This window comes from Saimiri boliviensis, chromosome 16 (genome assembly GCF_048565385.1).
Source record: "Saimiri boliviensis isolate mSaiBol1 chromosome 16, mSaiBol1.pri, whole genome shotgun sequence".
In the NCBI taxonomy this organism is placed as follows: Eukaryota; Metazoa; Chordata; class Mammalia; order Primates; family Cebidae; genus Saimiri; species Saimiri boliviensis.
In genome coordinates this window covers 3,910,095-3,926,002 of record NC_133464.1, presented here as the reverse complement: position 1 = coordinate 3,926,002, position 15,908 = coordinate 3,910,095, and the positions used below count along the sequence as shown (strand labels likewise).

General features: G+C 47.5%; 1 protein-coding gene across 1 annotated transcript in view; it reads right to left on the bottom strand.

Moving 5' to 3' along the window:
* COL4A1 (collagen type IV alpha 1 chain) overlaps nucleotides 1-15,908 on the bottom strand; it is a 151,016-nt gene that overhangs the window by 33,059 nt on the left and 102,049 nt on the right. Inside the window, exons 21-26 of the mRNA XM_039473372.2 lie at nucleotides 14,230-14,394; nucleotides 10,434-10,529; nucleotides 8,245-8,328; nucleotides 7,522-7,592; nucleotides 2,841-3,032; nucleotides 2,101-2,269 (exon numbers count right to left, since the gene is read on the bottom strand). Coding sequence (XP_039329306.1) covers nucleotides 2,101-2,269; nucleotides 2,841-3,032; nucleotides 7,522-7,592; nucleotides 8,245-8,328; nucleotides 10,434-10,529; nucleotides 14,230-14,394 — 777 coding nt within the window. The remainder of the gene's footprint in view (nucleotides 1-2,100; nucleotides 2,270-2,840; nucleotides 3,033-7,521; nucleotides 7,593-8,244; nucleotides 8,329-10,433; nucleotides 10,530-14,229; nucleotides 14,395-15,908) is intronic.

Sequence of the window (15,908 nt, the reverse complement as noted above, 5' to 3'; positions counted from 1 at the left end):
GCCCCACTCCCCAGAAGCCTTCTTCCCCATCTGCTAGGGTACATTTGCGAGTACTCCAGTTGGTTTCTCTGACAGTAGTTTCTCGCCAAAAGGAAGGTTGATTGCCTTTGACAGCTCTGAAAGATGGCAGATGTCACAAGCACAAAGACAGCACTTATTTGTTGATTGTGGAATCAAGAGCTGCAGGGAAAGTGATTGGGAGTCCCTATGCCTGGTTCATGAGGGTCCTCCTCCATTAAACCCGGTATCACCCTACCTCTAATGGAGTCAGAGACATTTCTAGGACGCTTCTAACCGAAGAACAACGGTCAACAGAGTTAGAACTTGATGCTAAGTATCCACTGATTATAGAAACTGGGAAAAGGGTAAGAGTAATGGTTATGTTAGCACACTACACCTGGGCTGCCCTCAAACACTCACATTTCCTATGCTGGAGTGCTTAGATACTTAGGTATGGGAGTGTGTGTGTGTGTGTGTGTGTGTGTGTGTGTGTGAAAGACACAGAAACTCGCTCTGTCATGCAGGCTGGTGTGCAATGGCGTGATCTCACTCTGCTATCTCCACTTCCTAGATTCAAGAAATTCTCCTGCCTCAGCCTCCCAAGCAGCTGGGATTACAGGGACCAGGGTTTCACCATGTTGGCCAGGTTGGTCTTGAACTCCTAACCTCAGGTGATCTGCCAACCTCAGCCTCTCAAACTGCTGGGATTACAGGCATGAGCCACAGTACCCAGCCTGTACACTGTGTATTAATAAGGAAAAATTAGTCCCTAATGGGAACAGGATTTGATAAAACAGGCTAGATAGGGTTATGGACGTCATCAGCAAACCTGTGAGCCAGAATGGCATGGCGTAATTGCTCCAATGTGGTTCTTCTCGAACACTGCAAACATCCAGCTACTTTATTAATAACTACGTTTTTCAAGCCTTACCAGTTACATAGTTTTCATCACCTTAAGTCCTTTCACTCGCTTCCACAACTTGCTGAATGCTTCCTAGCAACACGGATTTACTTCCCTCATCTACAGGTATTGGTCGACTTACGACCTATGCAACTTACGACCATTCGACTTCACGACCACCGTTGCTAGCCACGACTGCTCCGCGTCTGGCAGCACAAACGTTGCCCAGCTGGGCATACGACAGTGCAGACCAATTCCGGCAGCGCTACCATCTCCGCGTGCACCACTTCAACTGTGCATAGAGCCGACTCAACTTACGACCAAATCGTGTTACGACCCTTCCGCGGGCCCGACCGTGGTCATAAGTCGAGCACTGCCTGTACACACAAGGCATCCCCGGCCTCCCCTCTTCTCATTCCAGGATTTTCTAGGGAAGAACAGGAGTGCTCCATGTCTACCGGGAATCGCAGTCAGATAATAAATTATTAGCACCTGCCCTGCGCAAGGCCCAGCACCACACCCCTCTCCCGCTGGCCCTGAAAATAAGCAGGTCACGGGAGAGGAGAATGATGAGGGAGCCCACACTCATCCCAGCTACGGGTTCTCTGAAAAACCTCTGGACAGGCTGTGTAGGAGGGAAGGGACCGAGTCTGCCATTTTTACCACGTCGTGTCGATGCTCAGCATAGAGTTTGGTGCGTGATTCACTCAAAAAACAGCAGACAACAAAACCATCACGGAATGAAATCGCCACCATGGTGGGACCTCTGTACACCAGTTCACAGGCGTCTGCCGACTATGAAGAGGCGGAGATCACACCACTCGGGATACAAGAAGCCAAAACAGGCTGCTCATCAGAGAAAGCCAAATGGGTTAGGAGGGGAAGATGACCTGACCTCGGAGCGACTTCCATGTAAAGGCTGACTGTCGCTGGCGCCTGCTGTGTACCCACTTATGAGGACTGCTGACTCAAGTTCTTTCTAGGGAGAACCTGTAAGTTCCCTGGCCCGTCACATACACAAGGAAAGGGAGGCACACAAAGGCTGAAAGCTTGCCCGGGTCCTGCCCCACTTCCTGGAAGAATGGAAGTCAAGCGTGTGCCCTGGCTTGTCTGAAACCCGGCCTCTGTGTGCACCCGAGGTACCTGCCCCAGCCTCTGTTCACAACTTCATGCTGCACCGCGAGTTTCTCAGGCCTCACCTGGCAGGCCTGGGGACCCAGGACCTCCAGGAAAGCCTGCTTCTCCTTTGTCACCAATGGGACCAGCAGGACCATATCCTGGGGGCCCAGGGGGGCCGGTGTCACCACGACTGCCTGGAAATCCAACCCCTCCAGGGGGGCCACGCTCTCCTTTCAATCCCACGGAACCCTGATGTGAAAAGAGGAAAACACACCATCATCAGAGACAAACCCACACCTGCCCTTATCACATTCCTCTGTCATCTGTGGTCAATGAGTACCAGAGTTAACTGGCTCATATTATTTATTTACTTCATCTACCCTCCCAGGAGGGCCACCTCATACTTAATAAGTGAAACCAGCATTCTTCTCCCTAAGCTAAGCTGAGCATTCTCCCTCCCTCATCTACTTAGGGAGATACTTAAGAGAATGAGATGTTGATATTTGGAATTTTTTAAACAATGACACGAATACTATTAACTTTAGATTTCACCTTCCATCCAAAGCAAAAAGGTATACAAACACACCCGTTCAGTTCCCCCAGATGCATCAGAAGACACTGATCTGTTATCATCTAATTGACAACACTGGCAATGCCTGCGTTTACAGACTTAACTTGTTCTATGAACCACAAAACAAGTTCATTTATTCCATCATCAAGGAGATGGAAATACATAGATCTGATTGAAATTACTCAATTTTCTATTCTTTGCAGACCCCCATTTGTAAAATGCACATACGAAGTCTGGAGATAAACATACCGGCGAGCCCTTGGGGCCAGGAAGACCCGGATGGCCATCTCTTCCAGGAGAACCCGCTCTCCCTGGCACACCAGGCTGTCCTGGAAAGCCTGGGTCTCCTTTGTCACCTTTGAGCCGCAGGTCGAAATAAATCTCACCAGGCTCCCCCTTGGCTCCTGGCTGGCCTATCAGACCTGGTGTACCTTGAGGCCCCTGTAAGAACAAAGCCTTGTGATCCACTGAAGAATCCATCCGTGAAGCACACCAGTGTGACTGTAACACAGGCAACCACAGAATCAAGAAGCCACCTTCTTGAAAATGGTCATGCATTCAGGCCTCATCTTTCATTTTCTAGGTGCAAGCCAGTAGCTCTGTGACAAACCCCCGGTCTGCTGCACTCCTTGTGTTTTTCTTAAAAACACTTATCTTAATTAGGCATTTCAAGCAAAGACCTGGATGGGGCAGAGGGAGTTATAGTGTGGTTTTGGGCACCCAGCTCTCCTTAGGTAGCTTTCTTTCCCTAACAGCTGCTCAATGCTCACAGGAATGCGGCACCTGTCAGGAGGTGCTAATTGACATGGGGTAGGTTGTGAGCTTCAGCCATGGACAGTCGCTGTCCCCAGCTCAGCCTGCTGCCTCAGCCCCAACGGCATGCAGAAGCCTTTTCTCCAGCTTCGGCCCAGCGAGCCACCTATCAGCACCTCCTGGCCATGCTGAATACTCCTGTGAATATTGAACGGGTTTCCCTTTATGCTCGTGCCCAGAATTCCAGAACAGATAAGGACTTCCAGGCCTCAATGAGAGACGAAACCCTGGGAGTGGGCGCTGGGCCAGCTCTGTCATGAGTCATGTCAAGTCAGCAAATTGACTTCCCCAAGAGACTCACACTAGAACACTGCTCAGTTCCTGGAAAGTTAAATCTGCAAAGATCACCACCCACACCCACCAATGGCGTCTCCTCCAGCATCCTGAGATGCGGGTGTTGCAAGAAAAACAGAAAAGGCTTCCAATAAATGTCCCAATTACTTGTTCGCTTAGGCCTGAGAAAGGCATCTTCAGACTCCCTGTTGATTTGGCATAGTTTTAACTCTGGCACAATTCACTTAATGTGAATTCTTTTTCATAAATTTCCTTTCAAAAGGTTCTTAGATATATGTGAATCAGTCACATGCGCATGCTTCTCTGTGTGCGTACCATATGCACTTATCAAAGGAAGGAGCTGGTGGACCAAAGACAGACCAACATCTGCCCAATCTTTAGACTGAAAATATGGCTGGCACTGATCACCAGCCCGCTAGGTGTTATGGCCCTTTCTACAGCACCTCTGACCCTTAATGCAGCTCTGCAAGGAAAATATGGAAACCAGGACTCAGCAGAGAAGAAACTGACACTCAAAGAAGTTACGTGACAGATCCAAGATACCCAGGCAGAACGTGCTGGAGCTGGGGTCCACATTTATACATTTGCAGCTGCAAAGCTTGTACCTGATGCCTATGCCCCGGAGCGCTAAGGAGAGTTAGGTATGAGCTTGTAAAATCTGCCCATTACACAGGGGAGAGCAACAGCTTGAAGGACTTCTGTGTCCTGCTCAAAGTCAAACAAACAGCAAATATGGGACAAACCTCAATAGGGCTGACTTGTTTTCCTGCCTGAATTGCTTCCTAAGAGCTAAAACATTGCAGGCTAAGGAATGGAAGGAGCTGCTCTTCCTCCCGTTCCATCCTCCATGCCAACCACGACGCACTGACGCCTGGCCCAGTGCCGTCCAGCAGGCTTCCAGAAGTACGGAGAGAGTCCGCAGCAACTCTCTGCACTGTTCAACATGACTTGAAAAGTTAAATTAAATAACACAAAAAAAATGCAGTTCCCTCGTCACAGTGACTGCATTTCAAGACTCAACAGCCACCACTGGCCAGCAGCTGCCAGATCGGATGGCAGTGACACAGAACGCTCCTGTCATGGCAGAAGCTTCTCATGGATGGCTACTGGTAGTCTGAGCTGGCCCCATGACCCCTCATGACCTGGGACACTTCACCTGAACCTACTCAGGAAAGATGGAAGACAGCCAGTCTATTTGCTCTGGGTCCCAGGAAAGACAATAAATTATTTCTCTGAGTCACCTGCCAGAAATTGTAGCAGAGGGTCATGGAAAAGTTGTTATTTACTTGAAAGGTATTGTGGGATTTTTAAAGTGTGTCTCTTTAGTTAATATTAGCTCCTGTGCATCCTTCAATCCCTGCTAAAATTAGCCTCCTCTATGAAGCCTTTCCTGTGGGCAGGCACCGCCTTCTGCTCTACTGTATGGACCTCGTTCTGTAAATCACTTTGTTTCATTAGGACAATCTATTTGCAGAGCTGTCTCTCCGCTGGTACTTCAGGGCTTTGAGGACCAAGGCTTCCTAACTCTGTATCCTTGGCATCCAGAACAAAAGAGATACTGGAGGAAGAACACGCGGAACTGGCAATATTCATCAATTTAAAAATACTGGTGCCAGAAATTATAAAGAATGTATATTTTTCTCAATCTGAAAATATCATTACATTATTTTATGATAATTATTCACAGCCTAAAAATATAAAGCTCTCCAATACTATGATCTGAGGGTGAGAAAACACAATTTTTTTACTTTAACAGCGATTACCTTGCCTGCCATCATTCTATTTATGAGAGAAATCTGGGCTTTTGAAACAGTGACATTGGTGACCCTAGGATATCTCCTGTGGTTCCTTTGCCATAGCACTTCTTGATTCTAAGTGGTTCAAAGGTCTTTTGATCCATCTCCCCGAAAATAAATGCTGAGGAATCAAATACTGCCTGGAAAATTTAGCATTGGCTGCATTAATTGGAGAAAGTCTGACATCTAAAACGTGGTGCCACTGAGGGAAAAGTCAGGGAGTGTTAGTTTCAATTAATCTTCCCAGGGACCAGGAACCATGAAATCTGCTCAGACCAACTTGGGCTTCATCAGCCCACTTGCGGAGTCAGCCTTTTGTGATCCATTATTCTTTCTCAAAAATTAAACACTTGGCTTTCAAAAGGAAGTGTCACAGAAATGCTATCTAAGTCAAATGAAAAATCAGAGCATTTTGCTGCTTTTAAATTTTAATTTACTCTCCTGGGTGCTGGTTTGTGGATATCTATTTTAGCCTCTAGCTAAATTCAAAATAAGAGAACCACATTTCTGAGCCAGTTAAATGACGGAGCTTCAAATATAGCTTCCAATAAAATGAAACTTACTAACTTCTCAATTGAGCTATTTACCCGTAAATCTATTTTTAGAGACTTTTTCCATCTACAGAAAGAAAGGAGGTCCTGACGAAGGCACAGGGGTAGAATTGGGGTTGTACCTTTTATTTTCTTCTTTATCATGATCTCTCCTCAATATTCCTATTTTCTCACCTCCTTCCTCTTTTTCCATCTTTATTAGATTTGTCTGGACTGTGTCTCAGCCAGAATTGAGGCAGGAAGTTCACCAGGAAAGCCCAGGAGATGAAGCAGTGGATAGAGGTTAAAACCATCCTTTTCTGCTTCTTTCAAAGTTATTCTGTCTTTGATCCCCACTACAGTCAGGCTACCCAGTTATTTGAACTTCTAATTTATTTAGAAATATTTTAAACAACTGCAACTTCTAACTCAGCTCCCCAGGCACCAGGGAAGTTCTGGAGAGCAGAAGCCCAGAATCTAACTTCAAAAGCAGAAAACGATTGCTGGATTCCAGCTGGGTCATTCCCATTTCATCTCACTTTTGCCCTGGTTTTCTTTTATAGAAGCTTCCAGCAATATCTTTAAAAATTCAAAAAATTTGAAGAGCTACATCAGAAATGAATAATTTCAAAATTCGACTTTCAATTTCTTACAAAAAGAAAAAAAGAAATGAAAGGAATTGTAGAAACTAGTCCAGGCTTGCAGAGCTCAGAAGAACAAAGAAAATATGAGAGGAACAATGCCTTGGGATTTAAAAGCTTCAGAAATGGAACTGATTATATGCAGGAAAATAATGTCCTTCAATATTCAAGATGATTAATACGCTCTTCTATTTAATGGATTCTTTTAAAACAAACTAGAAAAGCTAAGACGCTGGTATTTTGTTCAATTGAAAGGTCTCATGTCGATGCCATCCAGATATTTCATTTACGGATTTGAAAAAGAAGCTACACAATAGATGTTGTAACGGCAACTTTCAACTGAACGGAGAGGAATAAAAACATAAAAACGTATTTCAAATCGTCAGAGGGAAACGGATCTGCTTTCCTCATCTTTCCATAGAAACTATTGACACTGAACCTTCTAAGGAGCTTTTAGATGAGCTGATGTGACGTTACCAGCAACGGTAACACAGAGAGACAGCACTTCAGCTCTGCACTGTGCCGCTCGGGAGTGGCTCCCATGGCACCATCGGTTTCAGGAAATGCCAGAGACCCTGCGGGAAGGACACAGCCCCATTCAGCCACACCCGAACACAGGGAGGCAGCAGCCAAAGACGTTCTGACCAGGTGAGAAGAAAGGCGGCTGTGATTTGGGCTCTGCAGGTGACAGTCTTACTCATTCTCCTGAGACAAGGGGCACGTGGAGTCACTCCAGAGGGCTCGACACAGAGACACTTACCAGAGGCCACGCTTGCAAACGCAAAATTACACAACTCTGTGGATGTGCTTGGTGGCCACTTCTGATACGTGTGTGACCTCAGAAGGGTTTACTTACAGGCACTCCCGCAAGACCGTCTCTGCCAGGCAAACCTCTGTCGCCCTTGGCCCCTGGCTGCCCTGGGAAACCTTTCACGAGAGACAGGGAAAAAGACAGCAACAAGCATTCATGAGACACTTGTCAAAACCTTTCTGAACCACCAGGGCATGTGTATACCTAAGTAACAATCCTGCACGCTCTGCACTGCACCCCAGCACTTAAAGTGTAATCATCATCCTCATAAAAACCCTTTCTTCAGACTCAAAAGCATAAACATCTGTATAGGAAGTGGATGATTGCTTGGACAATCCCAAGGCAGTAACAACTAAAATGCCCAAGATGGACTCAGAAAGGGAAAATGTGACCCAACGCACACGTACACCCGGAAGCAGGAACGCTTCCAGCACCCACCCCCGCCTCCTGCCCACATCCCCAGGGACCACTTAGAGGAAGAACATAAATTGCGTTAACTGCTTGCGAGACAGCAGAAGCCGTGGCAGGCAGGGAGCTGTTATGCTGCTGTCTTTTATGAGGAAATTTTTACATGCCGAATGCGTAGGCTATCTTGATCATTCCCAACAACGTGGGCAAATCCTGGAAATGGGGCTCAGCATGCTTGTTATTATGCTCTAGGACTGGCTGCAGAAAACCGGGCCTTTCATAGAGTAAAATCAGTGTCACAGCAAAGGCGCCAACACAAAAGCAAATTCTGAGCTGGTCCTTTTCACATTTGGGTCTTACCTATTTCTCCTGGGGGTCCCTGTGGCCCAGGAGGGCCCCGATAACCTGCTGTATCACAGATAAGGCAACTCTCTCCTTTTTGACCTGGAAAACACAAAGGTTCTTACATGTAATATGTGACCAGAAGTCTCTGGAGTGCACTGAGAGAATTAAAAGTCAAGGGTGTCACTAACGTATCACGTTCAAACTTAGGTTTGCTCAGTGACTGAACGGCTCCTCCAGGCTCTCTGCTAACAGGTGGAAACTGAAGTCAGATGCGTGTCCCTCTCTGCGTCAATGAACGCGCCCGCTGTCCCCAGCATGCGCCGCATGTGACCACAGAGGTACTGTTTAATGACCCCAGTTCTCCCCTCAGTGAAAGGACACGGGCTGCCTCACTAAAAAGTGGTCCAGAAATTCAACGGTGCCCGTCAGCCTGAAAGACCTGACGTTTGTAATTGTGTCTCGAATTTTAAAATCTCCCATCCCCTTTCTCTTTGGTTGAGTGCGTCGTCCAGTTCACGGACTTCCCTGGTTGGCAGACTTGGGAAGAAGCAGCCACGAAAGCAAGAACGCATGTGTGACCTGACACCCAGGACAGCAGAGGAGAGACACTGTGGCCCTGGAAAAGGCGGTGAGCTGCTCTTCTTTGGAAATTCTAACATCTCAAGTCTTGACTTTCAAGCCAATCTCAAAGACCTTACAGTGTCTTAGCTATTGCTGTATCTTAAATATTAACATGTCTGGTTTCTAGGCACAAATCAGGCATAATATAGAGCAAAAAGTGCTCGTAGAGAAGCTATGCCAGGGACCTCGAGGTGGCGTGGCCATGTTCCTTCCCGTCCCCGCCCTGGCTGGCAGCCCCCTATGGGCACTGCTATTGCCCACCCCGCCCCGGGACACCCCACAGGCAGAAGTAAGACAGGGCAGGTGCAGGTGGGCCATGCCCCTGAAGTGTGGGAGCAGGTGCACAGTTTCAATGTGGGCTGTTTTAGGAGGCAGGACAGGAGCCCATCCACAGAAGGCGCGGGGTGCAACACAGCTGAGAACCCAGCTAAGTTCTGAGCCCCAGGCATTCGTGGGTGTCTCTGTTCACAAAGCTCCAGGAGGGTGGGGGGATGAGGTGCGTTCTGAGCAGATGATGGAGCCAAAAGAGGAATGAGAAGACTCAAGAAGAAAGGTGCTTCTCCTGGGATCTGGGGGATGGATCGCTAAGACGGCAGTGTGAACAACCTCTGGACGTTGGATCTGTCTTAAAATGAAACAGTAATCTCACAAAGCACTGAGTGCCTGGCAACTAGAGTGGAGAGACTCATTAAGAACCAAAGTGCATGCTGACTCTGATCGGTGGCACCCTGTGACGACAGCCAAGACCGCTTCCATTTCAGGTCCTGCCGTGTATGTGGCTCTCAGAATTCTAAGACGCTGGCGGAAACGTCTCCATGCATCATTTCTGTTTTACACATTTGAAGACTAAAGCGTGTTTACAATCCCCAGGCAGAAATGTACACAGAGGGGCTGCTGTGGGGGACTGCCTCCTATCTGACCCATTCTCGGGTTACTACCAGGCATATAGATGTCGGAATATCCACTGCTTATCCCCCTCTAAGACAGGACTGTCGATGCAGTGATAATCCACCTGTGTGTCCAGGATGGCTGAAGAGATAAATACCTGTCCTGTGCGGGTGGTAAGGCAAACGCCTGGAGGGATTAGAGATGGGACTGAGAGCCCAGAGTGAAGCTGAATAATGCCTCAATGGCACATTTGCTCGCACTGATACGTAACACCACTGGAAGAACTGGTGAGCATTCCATGTGCAGGGTTTTGACTTGGCTTGAAGGAGGGACGTGCATTCTTTGATAACAGAACTCCCTTCTCAAACACTGATGGAAAGATGGCGGTAACAAAGCAGTCTGAATTTTATCTGCTGACCACGCCCACTGTAGCAAGACTGACTTCGTGGTCCTTGGAAAGGAGAAAGGGCAAAACTCGGAACTTCAGGGCTGTCTCCACCTTTCCCTCCCAGATCCTTAACTGAGTTCCAGGAAGATGCTTATTCTAGGAAATGGATTTTGAAGGGGGTTCCAAATAAAAGAAGAATACAACTATGCCCACCCTCACCTGACTCCAAAGCCAGCAAGTATGTGGGAAAAAATCCTATGCACAGGCAAAACCACCATTTAAAAAAAAAAAAATCAAAATCTCTCACCTTTCTCTCCAATTTCACCTGCCAATCCTGGCTGCCCTGGAATTCCAGGAGGACCCTGGTCACCGGGAGGTCCGGGCTGACATTCCACAATTCCATCTGAAATGAGTTTTCAGTTATAGGATCATAGCGAGGTCTTTTTACCCTCTCCTAGTGCAACCTCTATTCTTTGTATTTTTCTTTTTTTTTTTTTTGAAACAGAGTCTCACTGTGTCACCAGGCGCCAGGCTGGAGTGCAGCGGCGCGATTTTGGCTCACTGCAACCTCCGCCTCCCGGGTTCAAGCAATTCTCCTGCCTCAGCCTCCCAAGTAGCTGGAACTACAGGCACATGCTACCACGCCCAGCTAATTTTTTTTTTTTTTTTTTTTTTTTTGTATTTTTTAGTAGAGACAGGTTTCATCATGTTGGCCTGGATGGTCTCCATCTCCTGACCTTGTGATCCACCCACCTCAGCTTCCCAAAGTGCTGGGATTACAGGCGTGAGCCACCACGCCCGGCCAGCAACCTCTATTCTAAAACCGAAACATTTTAAGCTATTTGATAGGTATTAAAAACTCAGTTTTAGTTTATTTCAAAATAATCTTAGAATATCAACCACTTGCAAAACATAATCCGGACACACCACACACATCGTCCATTCGCCATCCCAAGCAATCCCTGCTAATATTTCTACTTCACAAATTCTAAAGTGTGTGTAGGTGCGTTACCACCGTCCTGCATACGATCTCACTTCATCGTGCAGAGTGTCTACCAGCACCCTTATTTTACAGATGAACACACGGAGGCTCAAGAAAGCTAAGTGATTTGCCCAGGGTCATGCATCTGTTAAGTCAAAGCTGAGACTAGAACAATTTTATTCCTTTCCCCGCCCCCGCTCTAACCCAATCTACAACAAAACTAATCATCATTTTAGAGCTGCAGACTACCCACGAGGAAATGCCTCGAATTGTTCCCATTCAATTCTGAGTTATCATTTATGTAAAGAGACACAAAAATAAATTGCAGTAATGCACACACCATCTGTCCTAGGTTCCAGTAAAAAAAACATCAGTATTGTTTTACGGTTTGGATACACATGAGATGACGTTTATATTTCCTTTCCCAAGATCTTCGATGAACAAGACACACTGAACAACTTGGCACCTAGCCTCACTGCCCAGACCTAATCCTCACATTCAGGCACCAGCGCCAAAGGCCCTCCCCTCCCCTTTACAGGGTCTTCTCCTAATGCCAGAGTCACGGGCAGTCTCTGTCCAGCTGTCACCTGGACACCCGGAGTCCCCAGGGTGTGGAATGGGGGTGTGGGGCCCTCAGGCTTGGATGCATTAACCAAGGTCACTTTCCAGCTTGCCCACGTCAGCTGGAACCAGAACGCCTAAGAAGGGCCCAAACCTTGTCTGGTGACTCGGTTTAGAGCTCAGCAGAATGAGTTCGCTCCAGCTCTGTAGGAACTGAGGGGAAGCATTCTTGCTTTGCTTGTTCCTTATGTGCTACATGTCTTTCCCTGAGTTTCTTCCCCAGGAAGCACAGGAGGTGAGAAAGCTTGAGTGGGGTCACCATTGGTCCCCCATGGCCACTGCCAGGGACCTGCTCCTAGTGCCTCTGGTCCTGCCTGGCTCCTCCTCGACCCTCTGACCTTGATGCAACTGACGCCATCTGTCTTAGACAAAGTGGACTCCACGTTCACGCTTCAAAGAGCAGCCCCTAAATTACTGAAAGAACCCACGTCTCTCAGCCCTGTGAGCCCAGGGTATATTAATTCCCTGCCTCTGGAAATGTATGCTCATGAATATTGAGAGACACGCAATGATTACACTCCTTCAGAACATAACTCCTGCCTACTTCGGTGAACCAGAATCCCTTCACATCCCTGGCAAAATTAAAAATTAAAATTAAAAAAAAAATGGTATGTCCTCACCGAAGTCCATTTAAAATCATTTAATGTGGTGATTATTTCTGAGGAGTTCTAAAATGCGGGTCTGGAGTTCACATTTTACACCTTCTCACTGAGGGTGCCTGCAGCCACAGACAGTTCCGAACTGGCTGTACCCACTGAGACAAGAAAGCTGCAGCGGAACTTAGATGCCAAAATCACGGCACTGCACGGTTCACGCTCTATCGATAAGTCCCAAGGTCGCAATGGCTTTAAGATGTAGCCTCTTTACATACATTATATATCTTAATAAAAATCTCATTTCTAAATTATGACTTAACACTCTGTGATTGGGAATTACTTAACTTACATGGACTCAAAAGGCCACCTTGAAAATGTGGAATTGTAAATATTACAATGTATTCGGCTAACACATCCCAGTCCATGAACAGGAGTGTAAAGCTCATATTTTTATAGGACATGCGTTTGTATTTCGGCATTTGCAAAATTACAAATATCCAAAAGAAAGGCCCTTTTCCAGATTTCCCCATTAATGGCTCCCTCAACCCTTCCTGTGCTTGTAAATGACTCTGCTTAAAACCACAGTTCCCCGCCCCAGCCCACCCCACCCCAGAACTCCCTGTTGACTCTCCTGCTTATGCTTATCCCTGGACTTCTTATCATCTCCCGCATTCAGAGAATTCCCTTGTCTTGGGTTACCCATCTGCCCCGTGGAATGCTTGCTCCAGGACGGCAGGATCTGTTGAGTCTTATCACCACTGTTAGATCCCTGCCTGCTGTCTCCCAGGCATGCCCTTCCCTGCTGCATGAATCTAGAACCCAAAGGCCCCTTGGACAGGCTCAGACACATAGAGAAAAGGAGACTCTGGACAGAGTATCTCCGGACTGCAATAGTTCATCTTCATTTCCCATGTTTCACAAAATCACAAGAGAAGAGGAGAAAAGCTTCCCAAAGTCACATATGATCCGTTCTTTCTCCTACTCAAACTCCGGCAGATCACATTCCCAGGGAAGCTGCCAGGTTGGAATCCATGGCTCTGTCTCGTTCTGGCCCAGCCCTGATAGCGGCCTGATCCATGAGAACTCCCTTTCAGAAAGATGCTTAAATTCTAGCAAATAAGTCTTGCTGGGACTGGAAGCCTGGGAGTCCTCTTACTCAACCCCACAGAGGACTTGTGTTTCGGGGTCCCCACAGAGCACACGTTGGTTTTGACCCAGCAGGTTCCAACGGCTGGCTCTGGGTATCCAAACACACTCTCATTGGACAGGTTGGCTTAAATTCTTGGAGATTTTCTTAGAGTTTGCATTGATGTTGTATTGGGACCACAGGGCCATCTTAATTGAATCAAGAGTTCCATGTTACATATTCAGCTTTTCTGGAGTAAAATCTGGCTTTTCCGGATTTTACTAATGCAATCTTTACCCATGTAATCCTGTCTTCCTTGTTTTTAGTGTGTGTGTGTGTGTGTGTGTGTGTGTGTGTGTGTGTGTGCGTGCTACTCTGAAGAATAATGCATTCCGTTTTCAATAAAAACTACGTACCTCAACAGGCTTGCTTTTTAACTTTCAATGTCATGGTTGCTTTTTAACACTGGGAATGTGACCGTGTGAATTTGGGTAGGAGAAAGAGCGGACCATATGTGACTTTGGGAAACTTTAGATGCTTTTTAATTTTAGAGACTCAGAGCTGGTTAACATATTATTTATTCCTTTAAACCAACTTTACTTTTTATTTTAACTATTGCTTTTTGTAGCACAGTTAATTCTGTGAAGATTCCCTTAGAGGAATGTGAATGATTAGAAGAATCCACGCCTTTCTATTATACTCTGTGTATTGGGACTGTCACAGCCCCCAGCCTGGCTCTGCTCAGACACGACATTAAACCATCCCCGAGGGAACTCACTTGTGTAGCCAGGCTGCCCAGGAGGCCCGGGGAGGCCAGGAGGACCCTGGAGCCCGTCTCTTCCACTGGGTCCTGGCAGAGATAGGCCCGGAAATCCTCGTTCACCTTTTTCTCCTCTTTCTCCGGGGAAGCCAGGGGCACCGATCTGCCCAGGCACCGGGAGGCCTGCAACCAGATGGAAGTGCACATCAATAACCTCAAGGCTGCTTAGCATCTACAGCACAAACTCATTCTCCCAACTCTGTTCAAGGCAAAATGGCGACCAGACCATCGCTGACAGGGGAACTGCCTTAGACAAGTAAAACCAAATTAAGCTGGCAGACGTTTTGCCATTTCATGCCGACAGTCAAATGTTTCCTACATGTTAACTTCAAGGAACAGGGACTCATGACGTAGACATTAAAATCTGTGAATTTCTCTGAGTGCAAATAGCCTTCCCAACATCTAAAAAACAGGCTGTGGGAGGCGCGCTGCATTTCTACGTGGAGCACGAGGGCACAGAAACGTCATTCAACAAAGCGAAAGTGGACCTGAAGCAAAGTGGGGGTCACTGGGTTGGAACCTAGAGGCCAGAGCAGGACTAAGGACGCAGAAGAAGGTTCTGCGAAAGGTCGTGAAGTCAAAGGAGCCATCAGGTGTGAACATTCAGGTCAGCTTCAGCCACTGTGCCTCCCTGAGGGAAAGACCACGTGGGCTGGGGATTGCTGAAGCCTGAAGGCACCGCCTGAGAGAGTGATGAGAAGGCTGCCCAGAGGAGGCTCTGCTGCTCCCGGGAGGGAAGCGCCAGCCTCTGCTCCTGAGAGTGTGAGAAAAAGGACAGCTGAGGGACATGGCACGCGGAAGACCTGGTGTTAATTAAGAACAGCGTGGAGAGGAGAGGGAGGAGGACACTGAACCTGAGACATCCAGCCTGTCACTGGAGAAAGGTCAAAAGCACAAGCTGCTCCAAGACAGCCAAGGGCCCCTGAGGGGCGGCCCCTGGGGGCTTCCACCAAACACCGAAGGAGGAGGCTGCACCTCTCACGGACAGGAAATTGAAGGAAACCCCTGGCATGAAGCCAACCCTCACCCTCAGAGTGGGGAGGACGGTCAGGGCCACAGGCGAGCCCAAGGCGGGGCTGGACGGAGAAGAACACAGCAGTTTTGGGAGGGGACATGGTAACTCCTCCAGCAAGAACAACTCCAGTGGCTTTGTATCAAGCATCTGGGTTAAGAGGCCACTAGGCGTAGATAAAAGGTTGTAGACAGTAAGACGCAAGGCTCCTGCTGAGGAGACGTGATGGCATTCCTGAGAGTCCAAGAGGTAAGCAGGGACGACAGCGTTGCTTTAAGGGTAGATTCAGAGTTTTTACAGAAAAGAGAGGAAGTGGGAGTGGACGAAGGCCCTGCCCTGAGCCAGGCATGGGCTGTGTGGGGTGTCATCTGTTCCCGAAAAAAAGAAAAGGGGAGTTCTGCAAGAATTTAGACCAGCTGGAAAGGAAAAAATATAAAATAATAATTGGGGATAAAAAAATCAATGTAAAAATTGAAAACAAAGCAAAAAGCTTAAAGGCTGCGAGCACTGAGTTGTGTGCCAATGGTAGGGCATGGCAGCATTTCTATCAGACACTTATTTTACCAGCGCTGGGACCCGGGAGAATACCACAGATGTGCACGCACACACGTGTACACACATGCAT